Source organism: Erythrolamprus reginae, chromosome 3 (genome assembly GCF_031021105.1).
Source record: "Erythrolamprus reginae isolate rEryReg1 chromosome 3, rEryReg1.hap1, whole genome shotgun sequence".
NCBI lineage: Eukaryota > Metazoa > Chordata > Lepidosauria > Squamata > Dipsadidae > Erythrolamprus > Erythrolamprus reginae.
In genome coordinates, this window is record NC_091952.1 from 221,205,033 (window position 1) to 221,225,815 (window position 20,783).

Genomic DNA, 20,783 nt, shown 5'->3' on the forward strand with positions numbered 1-20,783 from the left:
TACGGAGAGGGGCGGCATACCAACCGTTATCTAAATGCACACTCACACCACCACCCCGCACAAATCACCTCAGTGGCCAAAACTCTCATCACCAGAACCAAACGCTTAGCTGACCATGAGCACTTAAAAACTGAATTGAACAAACTCAAAGATGTACTAATTTCTAATGGATTCAAAGAGAAAACAATAACAAACCTAATCAATAAAGAGACACCCCCCAAAAAACAAGATCAAGAACAGGACAATGGCACCACCATCCTTCCTTACATCAAAGGCACCACGGATAAAATTAGTAAAATTCTGCACAAACATAACATCAAAACCTCATTTTGCACTAACCAAAAAATATCTAATATCCTAAGGAGCCCCAAAGATAAAATCCAATTGGAATACCAAGGAATCTATGAAATCCCTTGCAAAACATGTGCAGCCACATACATTGGACAAACTAACCGAAGAGTGAGCCAACGCATAGCAGAACATGTGAATGCAGTCAAAAAACAAGAAAAGACCTCCTCCCTTGTCCAGCACATTAAAAAAAACAGGGCACGAAATTGACTTTGAAAAAACTAAATTACTCCACAAAACAGAGAATTTATATAGAAGAATTTCTCTAGAAGCTATCGAAATTGAGAGGAGACCCCTTTGTCTAAATAAAAGAGATGATACCTCCCGCCTGCCAGAGATTTGGAAACCAGCCTTAAACAAAATAAACACTTCATAATAATCAGCATGTCAATCCTTCTAATAATTATGATTTTAGAATTTTATATTTGGAAATCAGCCTTAAACAAAACACTTCATAAAAATCTCCATGTCATTCCTTCTAATAACTATGATTACACCAACCAATCAGATCACTGAAACATAATCACCCAATCTATTTGCTACATTCAAAACAAATCTCCACCCCCACACTACATACTAGGAAGAAATGTCAGTTGCTAACATTCCATTTACAACAACACAAAGATTGGAACTTCAGCCTGAAGATGGTGAATGTGATTTCGCCGAAACGTCGCATAGACATGCAAAACATTACACAGGGCAAAACCCGAACTCAGAACAATCTACATACATATACCCGTGAAAATTTACGAAAACAAATATCTTGCCTCTACGGGGAGGACACTTTCCTACTGACTAGGACCTATGAAAAACTTGAAGTCAGAAAAGCCTCCATCTTATGTGATCTCACATTCCTACGCAACTGCAGGGACAAAAAAATAATTCCCAAATACTTCCAACTAAAATTCCACCCAAAAACCCCAACCATAGAGAGGATCCTAAAAAGAACTGAATTAGCCCTAATCAGAAATGAACTCCACAAAAAAAGATTCATACTTGATGAAATCAACAAAAGTCTACTCTCTCTTCACTTTAAAATCAGCAACCAAATACACCCTATACTCTGGGATAAATTCAAACAAATATCAATCTGGAGAGCAGAAACAGAAACCCAATACAAGACAGACACACATAATAAGAAACTCCAAATACTAGAGGTACAGCAAAAACCCAGCCCTCCACAACAACTTATGACCAAAACAGTACATAACATATCAGACAGGATACTCACCACTACAGAAACCAATATTCTTTCAAAAGGATTTAATTTTGCAATAACTCCAAGACGCATACCAACTGAAAACATCATATGTGGAATTGAAACAACTTTAAATAAAATCAACCCAGATACTACTAACAAAATCAGACTTAAAGTCACTAATATTCTCTGCTCTAGTAAACCTCCTAAAAGCAACATACAACAGGAAGAAAGAGATGCACTTATCAATCTGAAGAAAAACCAGGAAATAATAATCCTCCCAGCCGATAAAGGAAACTCCACTATAGTGATGAACACAGCAGACTACAAAGAAAAAATGACAAATCTACTACAAAACCCGGCCTACAAACTCCTAAGCACAGATCCTACCACCTACCTAGAAAAAAACCACCAAATCTAAAATCAAGGCCTCTCCCATCAGCGAAGAAATCCAGCAAAAAATCATCCCCAGAGAAAAATCTTCCATATGTCCAAAACTCTATGGCCTTCCAAAAATACACAAAGAAGGAATACCTCTCAGGCCAATAGTCAGTTCTATAGGCTCCCCTCTACAAAACCTTGCCAAATTTTTAGCCAAATACCTTCAACCATATACAGAAACTATTACCTCATATGTTCAAAATTCATTCCACTTTATACAAATAATTAAAAAACAAAACCTACAACCCGATGACCTACTTGTAAGTTTCGATGTCGTGTCCCTGTTCACACAAATACCTATTAAAGAAGCCTTGACAGCTATCCAGGACAAACACAAACCCCCCAAATATATCCTAGACCTTACCAACCACTGCCTGACCAATACATACTTCATCTATAATGAACAAAGATATAAACAGATAGAGGGAGCCCCCATGGGATCACCTCTATCACCTGTCATAGCCAACCTCTATATGGAATATTTCGAAAATAATGCTTTAGAGCAAGCCAAATACAAACCCAAACTTTGGCTGAGATATGTTGATGATACCTTTGTAATTTGGCCACATGGTAAAGAAAAACTAGACAATTTCCTCACACATCTCAACAGCCTACACCCCAAAATACTGTTTACTATGGAAACAGAAATCAATGATCAACTTCCCTTTCTAGATGTACTGGTCTATAAAAAACCCAATGGCAGCCTAGGACATACTATCTACCAAAAGAAAACCCATACCAACCGTTATCTAAATGCACACTCACACCACCACCCCGCACAAATCACCTCAGTGGCCAAAACTCTCATCACCAGAACCAAACGCTTAGCTGACCATGAGCACTTAAAAACTGAATTGAACAAACTCAAAGATGTACTAATTTCTAATGGATTCAAAGAGAAAACAATAACAAACCTAATCAATAAAGAGACACCCCCCAAAAAACAAGATCAAGAACAGGACAATGGCACCACCATCCTTCCTTACATCAAAGGCACCACAGATAAAATTAGTAAAATTCTGCACAAACATAACATCAAAACCTCATTTTGCACTAACCAAAAAATATCTAATATCCTAAGGAGCCCCAAAGATAAAATCCAATTGGAATACCAAGGAATCTATGAAATCCCTTGCAAAACATGTGCAGCCACATACATTGGACAAACTAACCGAAGAGTGAGCCAACGCATAGCAGAACATGTGAATGCAGTCAAAAAACAAGAAAAGACCTCCTCCCTTGTCCAGCACATTAAAAAAACAGGGCACGAAATTGACTTTGAAAAAACTAAATTACTCCACAAAACAGAGAATTTATATAGAAGAATTTCTCTAGAAGCTATCGAAATTGAGAGGAGACCCCTTTGTCTAAATAAAAGAGATGATACCTCCCGCCTGCCAGAGATTTGGAAACCAGCCTTAAACAAAATAAACACTTCATAATAATCAGCATGTCAATCCTTCTAATAATTATGATTTTAGAATTTTATATTTGGAAATCAGCCTTAAACAAAACACTTCATAAAAATCTCCATGTCATTCCTTCTAATAACTATGATTACACCAACCAATTAGATCACTGAAACATAATCACCCAATCTATTTGCTACATTCAAAACAAATCTCCACCCCCACACTACATACTAGGAAGAAATGTCAGTTGCTAACATTCCATTTACAACAACACAAAGATTGGAACTTCAGCCTGAAGATGGTGAATGTGATTTCGCCGAAACGTCGCATAGACATGCAAAACATTACACAGGGCAAAACCCGAACTCAGAACAATCTACATATATATATATATATATATATGTGTGTGTGTGTGTGTGTGTGTGTGTATACACACACACACAAATAAATATATATATATAAAACATAAACAGGCCCTTAATAAATAGTGAATTATTTATACATTAAGGAAAGCAACAAGAAATTTGAACATTCCTCACATTTTAAAATTATAATGAGTTGTGGTGGTGCAGTACTAACCACTGCTGACTGTCCACTGCCAGCAATTTGGCAGTTTGATTCTCACCAGGCTCAAGATTGACTCAGCCTTCCATCTTTCCGAAATCGGTAAAATGAGGACTAAGATTGTTGGGGGGAAATATGCGGACTCTAAAATGCTTAGAGAGGGCTATAAAGTGGTATATAAGTCTAAGTGCTTTATAGAGCTGCATTTGCTGTCTTTCAAAAAGCAGCACCCACACTGACATCTTCCTATATGTACCAGTGCAGGAGGTCTCAGGCAAATGAAGAGTGTTGTTTCCTACAAAAGAGTCCCTTACACTTGCACAGCTGTGACATCTACAGGATCGAGCTTTTTTTGCCAGAGTGATAAAAACAGCATCATGCCACAAACTCTACCACCTTCACATACCTGTGCATTTAAGAAAAAGCTGTAGTCTAACAGATGTCATATCAGCTCCGCTCTCTCAAACTACGAGATGTGGATTTGAAAACAACCTTCACAAGGAGGACAGAATAAAAGTCAGTGTAAATTCAGTGTTTTGTAATAAGTCAGTCTTGGCACCATGGTGCATCCATAGGTTAGCCAAATGTAACAATTCTTTTTTTGCTAGCTGACTCCCCCACTTTAAAAAAAAGGCTGGTATTCAAGGAGACACAATCATCCATCAACATAATTTCAGCCAGTCATGTATGAGTCACTTGGAACTTACAACCATCTAAACTGGTTATTGCACCTGCTGCTAACAGGTTTTACAGCTTTAACCCATACAGCTTCTGACTTCCTCAACACCCAGAGCTTTAGTAACAGGGTAATAAGAAAAGATGGGCAAACCTAGAGGGCTGCTTATGGTTACAAATGGTTTATTCGTTCCTAGCTGGTCTTGAGATCCAGTCTATTTTTTTTTGTTTATTTATTTATCGGATTTATATGCCGCCCCTTTCCGAGGACTCGGGGCAGCTTAAAACATGTTTCTTTTCTTTTTCTTTTCTTTTCTTTTATTTATATATATATTTGTCAAACAATGATAGGATGGTAATTTGTATAAATAAAACATTAAAAACTAATGATAAAAAGTAATGATAGAAGACAATAGAACAGTAGGACAGGGACGGTAGGCACAATGGTGCGCTTATGCACACCCCTTACAGACTTCTTAGAAAGGGCGAGAGATCAATTGTACATAATCTAAGGTTAAAGATTCTGGGGTTAGGAGTAGAAACCACAAAATCAGGTAGTGCATTCCAGGTGTTGATTACTCTATTGCTGAAGTCATATTTTTTGAAGTCTAGTTTGGAGAGGTTGACATTTAGTTTAAATCTATTCGGTGCTTGAATGTTGTTGCGGTTGAAGGTGAAGTAGTTGCTAACAGGAAGGTCATTTTGGTATATAATTTTATGAACTATAATTAAGTCAGTATGTAGACGACAGAGTTGTATGTTGTCTAATCGAAGAATTTCAAGTCTGGAAGAGTAAGATATTTTGTTGCAGGAAGAGGAATGAAGGACTCTTGTGAAATATTTCTGGACTCTCTCAATTGTGTTGCTGTCAAATATGCAATGTGAGTTCCATACAGGTGAGATGTATTCTAGGATTGGTCTGACAAATGTTTTGTAAGCTTAGCAGACAATAAGACAAAAAAAACATCTTAAATCCAATTTAAATTTAAAACTAACTAGTCTAAAACCCAACTACATTAAAAATCAATCACTATCAATATTCAAAACTTTTACAGCGTGAACTTCCTTTCTCGCTTCAGCTATAAAGAAAGGATGAATATAAAAGCTTTTACAGTGTGAAAGTCCTTCCTCCCTTCTGAAAATTTTGCTGGGTAATAAGGGTTGGGTATTAAAAGCCTCCTTGCAGTCGTGTTCGCCTCTTGGAAGCCCTCAAAAAATTATTTTCTCTATCACACAATACTAGGACAAGGGTTCACTTCCTAAAGCTCATTGGTAAGAAAGTGAGGACAAATCAAGGGAAATATTTCTTCACCCATAGGTCGTTGGCTTATGGAATTCACTTCCAGAAGAGGTTGTGATAGCTGTTAGCCTTGATAGCTTCAAGGCAGGATTAGACAGATTCATGGATGCCAAGTGTATTGGTGGTTATTGAAACGGATGTCCATGTGCCGCCTCTATGTTGGTTGAAGCAGGCAGGATTCCCTCAAGTACCATTTGTTGGGGGTCAGGGAAAAGGGAGGGTTTTGCCTTCTCTTTCTGCTCAAGATCCTCAAGGACAATTGGTGGGCCACTGTGTGACACAGAATGCTGGACTTAATGGGCTTTGGCCTGAGTCAGCATGGCTCTTCTTATGTTCTTAATACAACAACAACAACAACAACAACAACAACAACAACAACAGGGCTGGAAAGGACCTTGGAGGTCTTCTAGTCCACCCCCCTGCTTAGGCAGGAAACCCTATACTACTTCAGACAGATGGTTATCCAACATCTGCTTAAAAACTTCCAGTGTTGGGGCATTCACAACTTCTGGAGGCAAGTTGTTCCAGTGATCAACCGTTCTAACTGTCAGGACATGTTTAGTTTCCACCCATTGGTTCTTGTCCTGCTCTCAGATACTTTGGAGAATATGTTGACTCCTTCTTTGTAAGATACTGAAACCCTGCTATCATGTCACCCCTAGCCCTGCCCAGTTTGGGTAAGGCAATTGCGCAACCACGCCAGAATTGAGGGAGAGCCCAGCCCGGTCTCGCTACTGAAAAGGGGGGCGGGCGGAGTTGCGGTGGGGATGCCCGGCGCCTTTCCGAGCATCAGCAGCGGCAGCGCGACTGTCCTCCAGCGAGCCCTCCGCACCTTCCCTTCCAACCAAGCGGAACCAACCACTTGGCCACTCCACCGCTCACCAGCCTCGCCAACCGCAGCTTCCCTCTGGCTAAGCGCAACGCGAGGGCGACCCGCGCTGACGTCGCTCTTCTCCATTGGCCCTAGCCGGCCGCCCATGCCGGAGACAGCTATATAAAGGCACCCGGGCCAGCACCCTGCTTCTCCGGCTCTGCTTGGGTGTCTTTCCTGTCAGCCTCCTTTAAACTCGGATCTTCTCTTTCCCAGCGGCGCGACTGTTAAGCATCTCTCCAGCTCGGCGCAATGGCTAACGTGGAAGCTTTCTTAGGCAAATGGCGCCTGATCTCCAGTGAAGGTTTTGAGGATTATATGAAGGAATTAGGTAAGAAGGGAATGGAATTGGGAGTGCTGTCAAAAAAAAAAAAAAGGGGGGGGGAGAAAATAATAATGCAAAGGAATAATGATAAGAGTAGAAAAATTAATTATTCGCCTGGCAAAGAATTGCAGACCTTTAATTCCTCTTGGGCAAAACGTTTTAAAATAAGGATGTGGCTAGAATGGCTGGAAAAATAGGGCAATCGATAATAATAACAGCAGCATCACATTGTCTTATGTATATGTTCCATTCTTGTAGTCTTGTATTTTATTCCAAGATGCAGATGGCAGTTCCTCGGTGCATGTGAAACTCCTAAATACAATGGACCAAAAAAAATGTAGGGTTGCTGTTAAAAGCTATGTAATTCACCCCACCCTGTGTCCATCACTTTTTAAAAAAATTTAAAGAGAAAGGGTGGCTTTGTCTGTTTAAAATGGCTGCTTTGGATCAAAATGAAATATTGATTGTAGCTCAGTGTCTGGTATATATGTAGTGTGCCCCCTCCCCTCTCTCTGCCTCACTCTTATGTATCTCTCTCTCTGTGTAGTCTGCTTCATATGTATGCAATACTTGGTGTTCCATTCAATTGCTATGGAAAAATGTGTTTTTCAGCATGCAGCCCCATTTCACTAAAACAGGCATATGACTTTGTGATTTAGGTTAGAGTGATAGATGAAGAACAAAAAAGCTTTTTTTCCCTCCTCCTGGAAGCCTATAAAGATTTGGAAATACGTAATTATGAGCTTTGTCTCTCTTTTTTTCAGATCTTAAAAATTGCTCTCTGTCCAAGGTCTGCAAAGGCATTCGCAAATAGCTTTTGTAACAAGCACACAAAGAGACATTGTTTCAGTGGAGCTGATGAGCAAACTTAAGATTGCAGATGGGCTGCATATGAAAAGTGTGTAAGAGAGAGAAGGAAAGCAGGACTGAATGAGTTGAGCATGTGGGGAGTGGCTTTAAATCAGGGGTCCCCAAACTTGGCAACTTTAATACTTGTGGGCTTCAACTCTCAGAATTCTCCAGTCAGCATTTGAAGACCTTTGCTTTAAATGAACACAGTTGCTCTTTTCTTGAAGGGGACTTTTTTTTTCCTTAGAAAAATTGATTTCTGTGATATATGCTATGCTATGTTCCTTGCATTTTACCTGAGTATGCTCAGGTCTATATTAAAAGAATAGTGTATATGGTTCTAATAATTGGGAGTTTCAAATAGTTTGATGTATCACTGGAAATGTTGCAAGATGAGCAAATTTCCTGTAACTTGATGCCAAGGAAGACAAAATTGAGTCTAGCAATGACAGAATTTAGTCATCATTCTTGCTGAGATAGAAGCTAGAAAGTGTACAGAATTAAGATCTTTATGACTATTTTATTAGAATAGTCCTGTCTTTCTGGAACCCTTTCGCTGAAATATAGAGTTCAGTGAGGGTGAATACATGTGGTTCCTGTAGCCAAAATATTGCACAGTAAGCTAAGTTTCATTTAAATTAAAATTTGCTACATTTTCATTGGTCTGTACACCATGTATAAAATGTAATTCCTCAACCAGGAATACCACGCTACATGCAATTCCTAACCAATATTCCTGCCTTAAGACTATACATGGAAAAATACAGAACTCAGTCAGGAAATATAAGCCAATCTAAAAGGTGGCAATTTTGTGGTCTCCAAGTCATTCCAGACTCCTGGAATGACAGAAACTTCATATTTATGGGAGTCAAAGTAATTACTCTGTATTTTTTTTTCTGCCTTACCAGAAGTTGCTGCAATAGATTGCAGTGGTAAGAAATATATTGACATACTATAGAATGATTTTGTTCCAATCCTCCTGCAGACTTGTGAATTTGTGCTTTTCTCCATATGAGCATTTTAATTCTGAATAGAACTCATTTTAGGTTAGATTGAGTTTGACAGAGTTTTGCAAGGGCGATGTGTAATTAAAATTTAATGAAAAGGGACAGTAAGCTCATTGACGGGAAAACTCCCTTTCATGCTAGATAATTAAAAAGATAATTAACCTTGTGTGAGAGTGTCTATATAATGACTCTGCTTGGCTGAACCTATTTAAAAGTAAATTCTCTCTCCTTTTGGCAGGTGTGGGTATGGCAATGAGAAAGATGGGAAATATGGCCAAGCCAGATGTTATCATCAGCAAGAATGATGATAATTTCACAGTCAAAACTGAAAGCACTTTCAAGACCTCAGAATTCAACTTCAAGCTAAATGAAAAATTCGATGAAAACACGATAGATGGTCGAAAAACTCAGGTAAATGAGACTGCAACGCATGGAACACACCAAATATCTGACATGCTAAACTGATTTTTAACTATTTGGCTCATGAAGTCAAATACAGTGTTCCCTCGATTTCTGCGGGGGATGCGTTCCGAGACCGCCCACGAAAGTCGAATTAGCGCGAAGTAGAGATGCGGAAGTAAATACACCATTTTTGGCTATGGACAGTACCACAATCCTTCCCTTAACACTTTAAACCCCTAAATTACCATTTCCCATTCCCTTAACAACCCTTAACTCACCATTATTACTGGTACTCACCATGGAATGAGACACTTAGTGATCCTGATATTTATAAACATAATTATTTATTAACAATAATTATTTTTTGGGACCCAGGGGAAGAGCCTTCTCTGTGCCAGCCCCGACCCTCTGGAATCAACTCCCCCCAGAGATTAAGACTGCCCCCACCCTCCTTGCCTTTCGCAAACTCCTCAAAACCCACCTTTGCCGTCAGGCATGGGGAAATTGACTCCCCCAGGCCGTTTCCCATTTTACACAAGGTCTGAGATGTATGATTTATTTATTTATTTATTTATTTATTTATGTATTTATTTATTTATTAGATTTGTATGCCACCCCTCTCCGTAGACACGGAATGTTTTTTATACGTAGGGTTTTAAATTGCTTTTTTATTGTTGGATTTGTATCATGTTTTGTGTTGTGAGCCACTCTGAGTCTCCATAGAGGGGCGGTATACAAATTGAATAAATCTAATCTAATCTATATGCCTAATTTCTCCAAATTTAAGAACTCTCTGCTAAGCTCTTTTGATCTGAATAATGCTGTTGTGTTTTGTAACATGACAAAACTAGTTTGAGATCTTAAGCTCAGTCCACATGCTTAAGAATGCCCACTGAGTACCAGCAGAATCATTTGCACTGCCAACAGCATTGATTGCCACTTTTCTAGGTGGCAGAAAAGTGCATTTATGCTCAAGTAAAATTTGTCCTGGATCAGTATCGGGGAGCGGGGTTGATCAGATTCTGATCAGTTCTGGAGAACCGGTAGCGGGAATTTTTGAATAGTCCAGACTCCAGAGAACCAGTAGATATCACCTCTGACTGGCCCTGGCCCCATCCATTCTGTGCCTCTTGAGTCCCAGCTGATCTGGGAGGCAATGGGGATTTTATAGTATCCTTCCCCTGGAGTGGGGCAGGAAAGGAAATTTACAGTATCCTTCCCCTGCCATGCTCACAAAGCCATGTCCGCCAAGCCACACCACACATACAAAGCCGCGCCCACACAGCTGGTAGTAAAAAACTTTGAAACCCACCACTGGTTATGATGTTGTTTGGTCTCAGTTCTTGGAAGGTCTTAAGCATAAAACGTATCAGGAAAGACTTAATGAACTCAATCTGTATAGTCTGGAGGACAGAAGGAAAAGGGGGGACATGATCGAAACATTTAAATATATTAAAGGGTTAAATAAGGTTCAGGAGGGAAGTGTTTTTAATAGGAAAGTGAACACAAGAACAAGGGGACACAATCTGAAGTTAGTTGGGGGAAAGATCAAAAGCAACATGAGAAAATATTATTTTACTGAAAGAGTAGTAGATCCTTGGAACAAACTTCCAGCAGACGTGGTAGATAAATCCACAGTAACTGAATTTAAACATGCCTGGGATAAACATACTGTATATCCATCCTAAGATAAAATACAGAAAATAGTATAAGGGCAGACTAGATGGACCATGAGGTCTTTTTCTGCCGTCAGACTTCTATGTTTCTATGTTTCTATGTTTCTAAAACTCATTTGTCTCTGTTACTTTAACAAATCTACTTTCTTTCAAAATCCAGTTTTATAGGTTTTTTGCTCCTGAAAAATGTAAAGTGTGGCTCTGGGCCATAAAACAATGTCACCATTGCCATAAATAGTTAAATGTATATGGGAAGGTATGGAATTTGGCACTGGAATAAAGAGCTTTTCTGGACAGTAGTCCAGTGGTCAGGAACCATCATATTGTAAAATCCATTTTTCTATTCATCAGGGATCACATCTAGAGGACTGTCGCCACTGTTCTGGTGTATACAATCACACAGATATGTGTATCCCTTCCCTGTCATTTTGTGTTTGTTTTAATTGTTACAGCCAACTTCTGCTTGCTCTGCTGAACTAGCCCTTTGAGCTGAATGTAAGCCAGATTTAAGAACCGGTGCATTTGCAAAATAAGGGATAAAACTCATAACATTTTACTTACACATGTCTGCAAAAGAAATTACCACAAATAAACAAACAAAAATCTTAGAAAAAAAGCTCAAACCCAAGAACATGTAATAGAGAACAGTTTTGTAGGCTGAACTTTACAAATATTATCTTTACCTGGATCCACTGTATAAACCAGGAAAATTGATCAGCTTGAGGGTAACTTGTATGTAGTATTTATGTTTCTGTATAATTGTCTCTAACTAAGCCTTCCCAAGTGATACTTTTTTATATTGTCAGGCATGTTAATAGCCACAAAGTTGGGGATGCCTACTCTAATATATATTTTTCAGTCATTTATTTTATACACATAGAGGAAAAAGTGAGCAAAAAGCTGTGTTACATAAGCCGCTTCGAGTCCATGGAGAGGGGCGGCATACAAATCTAATAAATATTATTAAATATATTAGTCCATTTGTCTGGGAATAATAATAATAATAATAATAATAATAATAATAATAATAATCGTGCAGAATGCAGCTGTGAGAGCAATCATGGGCTTCCCTAAATATGCCCATGTTACACCAACACTCCACAGTCTGCATTGGTTGTCGATCAGTTTCCGGTCACAATTCAAAGTGTTGGTTATGACCTATAAAGCCCTTCATGGCACCGGGCCAGATTATCTCCGGGACTGCCTTCTGCCGCACGAATCCCAGCGACCAGTTAGGTCCCACAGAGTGGGCCTTCTCCGGGTCCCATCAACTAAACAATGTTGTTTGGCGGGACCCAGGGGAATTGCCTTCTCTGTGGCGGCCCCGGCCCTCTGGAACCAACTCCCCCCAGAGATTAGAATAGCCCCCACCTTTCTTGCCTTTCGTAAGCTCCTTAAAACCTACCTCTGTCGTCAGGCATGGGGGAACTGAGATATTCTTTCCCCCTAGGCTTTTACAATTTTTGTATGGTATGTTTGTATGTATGATTGGTTTTAAAATAAGGGGTTTTAGCTGTTTTAGTATTGGATTGTCGCATGTTGTTTTTACCATTGTTGTTAGCCGCCCTGAGTCTACGGAGAGGGGTGGCATACAAATCCAATAAATAATAATAATAATAATAATAATAATAATAATTATTATTATTATTATTATTATTATTTATTAGATTTGTATGCCACCCCTCTCCGCAGACTCGGGGCAGAAGAAGTAGAAAATATTAATTTATTGAAAACATTTTAATGGGTTTGGAAATGAGGCTTAGATCTTATGCAGAATCAGGTAGACAGTGATGCTGAATATATTAATTGAATTTCAATGCTGATCATTCAAGCAACATATTTGTACATCATGCATCAATTTCTAGATTCCAAGTATTGTAGATTTATTTTTTATTAATATCCCATAGTTCAGTGATGGCGAACCTTTTTTTGGCTCAGGTGCCAAAAAGGTGTGTATATGTGCAATAGTGTGTGCGTGTGTGCCCACACTCATAATGCAAAAATGGCCAAAAAGGCTGAAAATAAGTGGCCAACACCTGCATGCATGATGGAACTGACATAGGGCAATGCTGCACGTACCGATATGGCTACGCATACCAGCTGTAGCATATGTGCCATAAGTTCGCCATCACTGCCATGGTTTTCGAAATTTGCCATCTTTCAAGTGTTGGGTGAATCATTCTTATCATCTTTGGTCTAAATGCAGATGAGTTTGCACAAGTATAGTGGTTAAACAGGTCCAGATATGAGTTGTGTATGTTAACCATATATATTCAATTTGGAGTTCCAACATAACATAATAGCAGAACAGAATAGAGTAGAATAGACATTTTATTGTTGCTTTAAATGTCCACTAATCAGCATACATTAAAATGAAATTTTGGTTCATTCAGCTCTCAACAGATAACCATTATGCTTATACCCCACATCCATAGATATGATACAGAGAGACATCACAGCCTAGTTTGAATGTATACATTATACATATAAATTATTCTTAAATTGTTTTTTAGATGTTCTTTGCTGTAAGCTGCCCAGATGTAATGTAATGATGTAATGTAATATAAATTACATTAATTACTTAATTAATTAAATAAATAAATACATACATGGGAAAAAATAATGATAAATCCTGTAAGTTTACAAAATGGATGGCATAAGGAGCAAAGCTGTTACAGAATCTAGTAGTACTACCATAGATATTTTGAAGCTTCTTCCTGGAGGAGAGTAACAGAAACACACCATGAAGTGGGAGAAGGAAGGAAGGAAAGAAAGAAAAAAAGAAAGAAAGAAAGAAGAAAAAAGGAAAAGAAAAAATAAATGCTATAAATAAAACAAATGGTCTGGCATGCAAATAGAACTGTAATTAAAAAGAAAACAACGGACATGTGGTGATCCAAAGAGTAGTAGAATGCAAGGCAAAGAATGGGAGAAGATTGCAAAGTACTGTATTAAGATCTAAAAATCAGAAAGATTATGGCAGAAGGCTGCTGTGGTGGTCCCAGTGATGGTCAGCACATACCAAAAAGTCTTGGATGGCACTTAGAAAATCTGCACATCGACACAATTTCATTCTATCAATTACAAAAGGTGTTCTTGGATCTCTGCATATACATTATGACATCCTAGATTCTTGGGAAGAATTTGATCTATGAAGACCAACACCAGCTAAAGAACTAGACTTGTGATTTTACATTTGTGTGTCAATCCTCCTCCTCATCATCAAAGAATTTCTGTCATCCCATGTTCTTGGGAATATAATAATGTGACCAACTATAATAGTGATATCTGGCAGGTTTAAGCACACTAAAGTAAAAACAAAGGTTAGAAGCAGTGGTAGGTTACTACTGGTATAGTACGATTCTTTTTTTTCTTTCTTTTTTCATTAGACTTACAAAGACAAACAACATTCAACATTCAAGGAGCTACCATTGCTCCGCTTATCACAGAAGTCTAACTAATACCAAAAAAAAGTCTAACTATAATCAGATTGATTCAGAAATATAACACTCACACTCTATATTCTTATTAAATTTAACTCTATTGTTTATAGTTTATGGTTTCTATAACTTTAATTAATTTTCTTATCTATAAAATATAAAATACTTAAACTAATAATACTATATAAAAAGATAATAATTTAATATTAGTAACATTATAAAAATATAGTATGGTTCTATGAACCGGTAGTGGCAGTGACGAAAGGCTCCGCTCACCCACCCTGGATGCTTCTGCGCATGCGTGAACTGGTAGTGATGGGATTTAGACCCCATACATGAAAATGAAATACATTTTATAATCTAAGCTTAGTGGAGGAAATGCCATCAAGGAAATGAACGCAGCTGGAATAGTGGATTGGGCTCAAGCAGAACTGAAAGTCCTGGATAGGAAGACCAGAAAAACCATGACAATGAATCATGTTCATCACCCACACAGTGATGTTGACAACCTTGTCACTGCATGGTGTGCATAGATTAGAAATGAGTGAGGGCATGCATGGTTTTTAGTGTTTTTATGTATTGCATATTATTTGCTATTTTTACTATGGTCACATTTTTATTTGTTTTTAGCAATTATGATTATTGTTAGCTGCCCAGAGTCCTGGTGGAATAGGGCAGCATAGAAATATCACGAATGAATGAATGAATGAATGAATGAATAAATAAGAATGTTGGAAGTACTTGAGATAGTTGAAGAAGAAGAAAATGGCATTGAAAAAATATTTGAAAGATGGTAAAGAAGATGCCCTGAAACTAGTGTACCATGAAGACTTGCTGAATATCTCAAATAGCAAACTAGCTTACAAAAAAAAGAAGAATAGAAAAAAGACATAGCAAGGCAAAAAAGCATATGTCCACAGCACACACAAACACACACACACACACACACACACACACACACACACCCTAGCTACATGCTGTACTTCAGAAGTCCCCAGCAGGCAAAATCAATGGGGAAGCTAGCCAGTAGTCCAAATGATTATCATGTGCTAATGGGATGCTGCAGTTGTCATAATTGCAGCTGGTTGCCAAGTACCCAGATCACAACCACAAGGATTGATTATAGGTTTCCTTATTCAGCACCTTTATAACTCCACACTTAATATCGTAGGTTAAGTGTTGATTGCTTAACAACGGCAACTAGAAGTGCCACACAGTCATGTGATATCATGCTTTACAATTGCATTGCTTAGTGACACTGTTCTCAATTTCAGTTGCAAGGATTGCCTGCATAATTAGAATAATATAAGAATTTTTAATGCAGATGGAAAACCATCTAATCTAATATGAGCAGGTCATATAGGACAAGTTGAAAACATATGAGCAAAATATCTGTATTATTCATTAAATAAGCAATAACCTTATGTTAAGATCATAGGAAACAATTTCATATAATTTAAAGCAGTTTTCCATTGATTTACAATTATTATTATTTTTTAAAAAAATAACTATTGGAGTAGGAATCACAGTGTCACTAGAGCCTGCAACCATCATGGAAGTTCAGAAACCTCAATCACAGCAGGATAAAATAGAGGAGTATTATGTGAGTGTTCCAGATTAGCCACAAAAAGCACAGTTTTACTCATCGTTTTAAACAACAATAACAACAAAGAGCGAAACATGTTTTTGTATCGAAAAAAATGGAAATAAAGGTTCTTCATTGGGAACTGTAGAACGCTGACAGTAGATATATCATAATGATGAAAGATGACTTTACTATGAGTCAGAGGAATACATTTTGGGGGGATATTGAGAGTAGCAGTGGGGACAATATAGTCGGGTCCATCATGGGTCAATGAACTGAGATGTTCTCAAAGTGGAACCCCTCCTCCCAGTGATCAAATCCTTCAAGTATTTAGTAGAGGGTGTTGTGGGCATCCATTTTGGCTCAAAATGTTTTTGGCTATTCTTCAAGCTACTGGCAAAGATTGCTGCAGGTTTTACAGTTTAAAAAAATGTACAGCTGCATCCACAATATGTTTAGGTTTTCCACTGATGTTTTTAAACTGTACTTGTGTTTCCGATTATACACTGATGGCCAAGGGTGTTGCTGTTCTCATGGAGAATTTGTGAAGAATGTTTTGTCTTTCTGCCCTCGCCTTCGGGGGGAAGAACTTGGTCAGTCAGTAGGATGTGGAATTCTTGGATGAAGTTATGCTTAAGAATAAGATTGGATGCAGGCTTGGAGAGAAGCCATAATTCTAAAAACCTAACAGAGAACTGGGGATAGCAGATATATTTAAAGTAGTATGAAAGTATTGTCTCCTTTGATCTGATGAAAGGAACTTTTCCACATAATTACAAATTTGGCACCTGCTGAAATTTTCCTCAGTGTGTAATCAAATATTGCATGCGGTTAGGTGAACCATGTAGTTGTTACAAAGCTTAAATAAGTTATTACTCAGGAAAAACACTTTGTATGAGCAGGAAGGACAGTATTTAGGCAAGCCTTTCCCTAGATAATAATAGTTTAAACAAATAGATATAAATGTATAGTTGGGTAGTCCTTTTATTGGAATGAACCCAAATAACACTGGGCACACTTTCAGTTCTCCAGAGTTCTTCATCAGTCAGAATGTTATGGAAAGGAGTGGGTGGAGAAGAATCAAGAAATATAAAATTCTTGAATACAATTGCAAAATGGTTCTAAGAAATTATGAACATTGAGATTGAAAAAACTCCAGAATTAGGTATTTTCTCTAAAAATTATTAAAAAGAAATTCAATATTTAATCATACATATATTAACGACAGCAAAGATAATCTTTGCACAGCAATGGAAAAGTGAAGTAATCCATAACTAAGAAGTGGTAATTGGAAAATTTATTGAATGTGCAGAGATGGACATGATGACAAGAAGGTTAAAAGTGCAGGAAGTATCAGAGTATTATATAATATGGGACAAATTCTACAACTGGATAGAAAAAAGAAACAATATATGAAACTATATTACATGCAAATAGAAAAAATAATCTAAAATTGAAGCAATAAAGTGAACGGAATACAATAATATAAGTAATAGATAAGTATGGGATGCAAAAATGTCTTGGAAATGTTGTAAAGGTGTGAGTATTTGATGTAGGATTCAAAGCTCTGGAAACAACTTCTGAGAAAGAGAGGGGATGTATAGAACACCCTTTTTATGCTCTATGTTTGTTTTGTCTTTTGTACTGTCATTATGCAAAAAATTAATGATTTTTTTTTAAAAAAAGAAAGATGTTGCAGTCATGAAGTGCCTGAATGTTTGCCTCTGATTTTGTTTGTGTGACACACTGTAGAATCAGAAGCCTAAAAACTATAGTTTCATTCCCTTTAGCCTCAAGACAAATAGAAAATCAACACATGAAGGAAGGAGTACACTATTAAAATTAAAGTTCTGTCTTTTTTTACAGACCGTGATCACTTTAGATGACAACAATGTATTGATTCAGGTCCAGCAGTGGGATGGCAAAGAAACCACAATAACAAGGAAGATAGAAGATGGGAAACTGATAGTTGTAAGTAGAATTTTCTCTGACTTTTATGCTAATTTTTTACATTATAAATGAAATGTAACTTACTTCAAATATCATAATTACCCACCTACCTTATCCTGCTTCCAAACAATCTATTTTATAAAAAGAGAATGAATGTATCTTTTTTATTTTTCAGGAATGTGTCTTGAACGGTGTCAAATGTACTCGTGTTTACCAAAAAGTATGAAGAACTAGATATCTATGTTGGAGAGTGGCAGATCATTCTTGAAAGAGGACGAGTCCACATTTTTTTTCTTTCTCTTTCTAAACTAGATTTTTTTAAAAAAAAAAACATCATGTGCAAGAAACAGTGTTGTATCCAATTTAAAGTCCTTGGTTGACAATGATTAAAAATTTAAAAATTCAAACGAGATATTGTAACTGTGTTATTATTTGTGAAATATTCCCCTTGCCCTTTTAAGAAAGTTTGGAAAATTGAAATTACGTAGATCAAATAGTAGGAAAAGTGTTAAAATATATTTAAAAAAGAATGCTGGGCACAGATATGTGATCTTATTAGTAACAATACACTGAACTAAGTAATTACATAACTTGTTTCTATTTATAATATGATGCTGAAACTTGCCATTGTGGGTTATTCAACAAATCATGATTAAATGAGACTATGATTTAGAATAATGTGTGCATCTACTTATTTTATTTAAAAACACAACACCAAAATTCCTTCTATGTATGCAATTGAGTTGAAAAACAATTTGAACTGCTGGAAACTGGAAATTCAGTAAGCCATCATTGGAACAGCAGTTAAACACACACAGGAAGTCAGAAAAAATGGACAAGTGGCTATGACTGGCATACTGTAGTGCAGTGTTTCCCAACCTTGGCAACTTGAAGGTATTTGGACTTCAACTCCCAGAATTCCCCAGCCATCGAATGCTGGCTGGGGAATTCTGGGAGTTGAAGTCCAAATATCTTCAAGTTGTCAAGGTTGGGAAACACTGCTGTTGTGTACTCCTTCTCCAACCTAGAAACAGTTTCTTGCAGATCTACCCTATTGGAATTGCACCAGATCAGAAGACTACTATAACACAGCAAACATTGTGCCTCCAGCATTTGCTTTGATCCCAGCTCTTGTATGATGCTCAGGACTGTCTTTCTTTGAACACGGAGCCAATTTATTTATAAATAATGCTGCATTTCAAAAGGAAACACATCAAGACTGGCATTCCATAGAGAACGGAAAGTTTGCAGAGCTTGGGAAAGGTAATCAATTTCCAATGAGGGAATTCTTGCCTTACACAACTACACAAGGCCATTGAAATCTCTGGATCAAATGGCTGAAAGTTGTCTGAATGAAAATCAGTGATTGTAGGTTTTCAATTCAGCTCTTTTTCACACAACCGGTCCCAAAAGTTGTGGTAAGAAAGCATTTTTTTTTGTTTTTTGTTTGTTATCCAGCTTTGTTCTTGATTCTGATGCAAAAACTTGTAGGATGTTTTCTTTTTTCCCAATGTTCTGTAGCTTTAAGTGCTAGAACCTCAGGCAGTTCCCATGAAGAAGTGACTCCAGTAAAGCCACAAATTTTACTTTGATAGTTTAACCATGCTCATGGAATCTTATAATTTCTAAAGCTGCTCAGAACAGATGGCTGGAGCAGATTGCTTGGGTTAAACATACACCAGTGGATTCCAACTATTTTAATTTATTTATTAAAGTCCTATCTTTGGAATGAAAAAATTATTCTTGGAACCTGGAGGGATTTAAGAAAACAAAGATGTTTTCTTTGTGATTATTTAATTTTTTCCAGAGCAATAAACATTTTTAAACATTGTTTTAGAACTGAACACCAGTGATCACATTGTCATTGTTTTGAAATATATTTGTACATTTCAATGCCTCATTTTCTTTCTTTTTTCTTTTTGAAAAAAGTTTATTGGGTTTTTAACTTTAAAAACATTTACATTCAATGCGTCGTTTTCTTTACTCAGAGCAATTTGCAGCTCTTGCTTTAATAATATGTTTTATAATGGTTTTAGATGAGAAAGACTTAACCTGAATCTTATTCCCTCCATCTCCAGTAAAGTAAATTCACCTGAAGTCAATAGGGCTTACTTGTAAATAATTATACCTCCATCCAATCCAAAGTTCATGCAGCATACAACGTTTGCTCGATCATATTTAGTAAAGGTATCCAGATCTTTAGATTTGGCTCCAAAGTGATACTTGGGAACATGTGATCTGAAACATAGTATTTATCTACAACTCTTTAAAATAGCTGCATCTTTCCCCCAAAATCACATAAATGTCTATGCATATGGTAAATAACCTTTTGGGAAGTGAATCCAAAATATTGCATATTATTCATTTTGAACAAAAGACCATCATATCATTCAGATTGAAATGCTATCTCTTAGCTAATATAAAAATTGTTATTTAGGTGACATTTAGCATATAGAAGGAATTCTCTTTTATTTCTTAAAATTCTTTGTCTCAATTTAAAGTAAATTGGGATTTGATTTTTTTTTCTGTGATACCCAGAAGTCAGAATTACTTTTCCCCACTTCTCCCCAAATGTCAGTTCTATTTTTCATGTGACAAAGAAATATATTATTTTTCATTTTAAACAGCTCTGAGTAAATAAATAGTAGCACATAGAACAATGTGTAATTCAAACAATTATAGTTAAAATAAGTCAAAGCAAGCTGTGTTCATTGCAGGTAGAAGGTTGGCATTAATTTTC

At 37.1% G+C, this 20,783-nt stretch overlaps 2 protein-coding genes across 2 annotated transcripts in view; one reads left to right on the plus strand and one right to left on the minus strand.

The window, feature by feature from the left end:
* Window positions 1–6,856, minus strand: part of PAG1 (phosphoprotein membrane anchor with glycosphingolipid microdomains 1) — a 213,952-nt gene extending 207,096 nt beyond the window's left edge. Inside the window, exon 1 of the mRNA XM_070747978.1 lies at window positions 6,821–6,856. The gene's annotated coding sequence lies outside the window, so the exon portion shown is untranslated. The remainder of the gene's footprint in view (window positions 1–6,820) is intronic.
* Window positions 6,697–18,450, plus strand: LOC139165066 (fatty acid-binding protein 5-like). Its single transcript, XM_070747981.1, has 4 exons — window positions 6,697–7,140; window positions 9,229–9,401; window positions 17,960–18,064; window positions 18,219–18,450. The coding sequence occupies exons 1-4, from the start codon at window positions 7,062–7,064 to the stop codon at window positions 18,267–18,269; spliced, it is 408 nt and encodes a 135-aa protein (XP_070604082.1). The 5' UTR covers window positions 6,697–7,061; the 3' UTR covers window positions 18,270–18,450.
* The last annotated feature ends 2,333 nt before the right edge of the window (window positions 18,451–20,783 follow it).

What these genes read in the sequence shown, in the direction of transcription:
- LOC139165066 (XM_070747981.1), top strand. Translation starts at nt 7,062, where the DNA reads ATGGCTAACGTGGAAGCTTTCTTAGGCAAATGGCGCCTGATCTCCAGT. An exon ending in GGATTATATGAAGGAATTAG is followed by an intron (nt 7,141 to 9,228) that starts GTAAGAAGGGAA and finishes TCCTTTTGGCAG; the next exon opens with GTGTGGGTATGGCAATGAGA. An exon ending in AAGATGGGAAACTGATAGTT is followed by an intron (nt 18,065 to 18,218) that starts GTAAGTAGAATT and finishes TTTATTTTTCAG; the next exon opens with GAATGTGTCTTGAACGGTGT.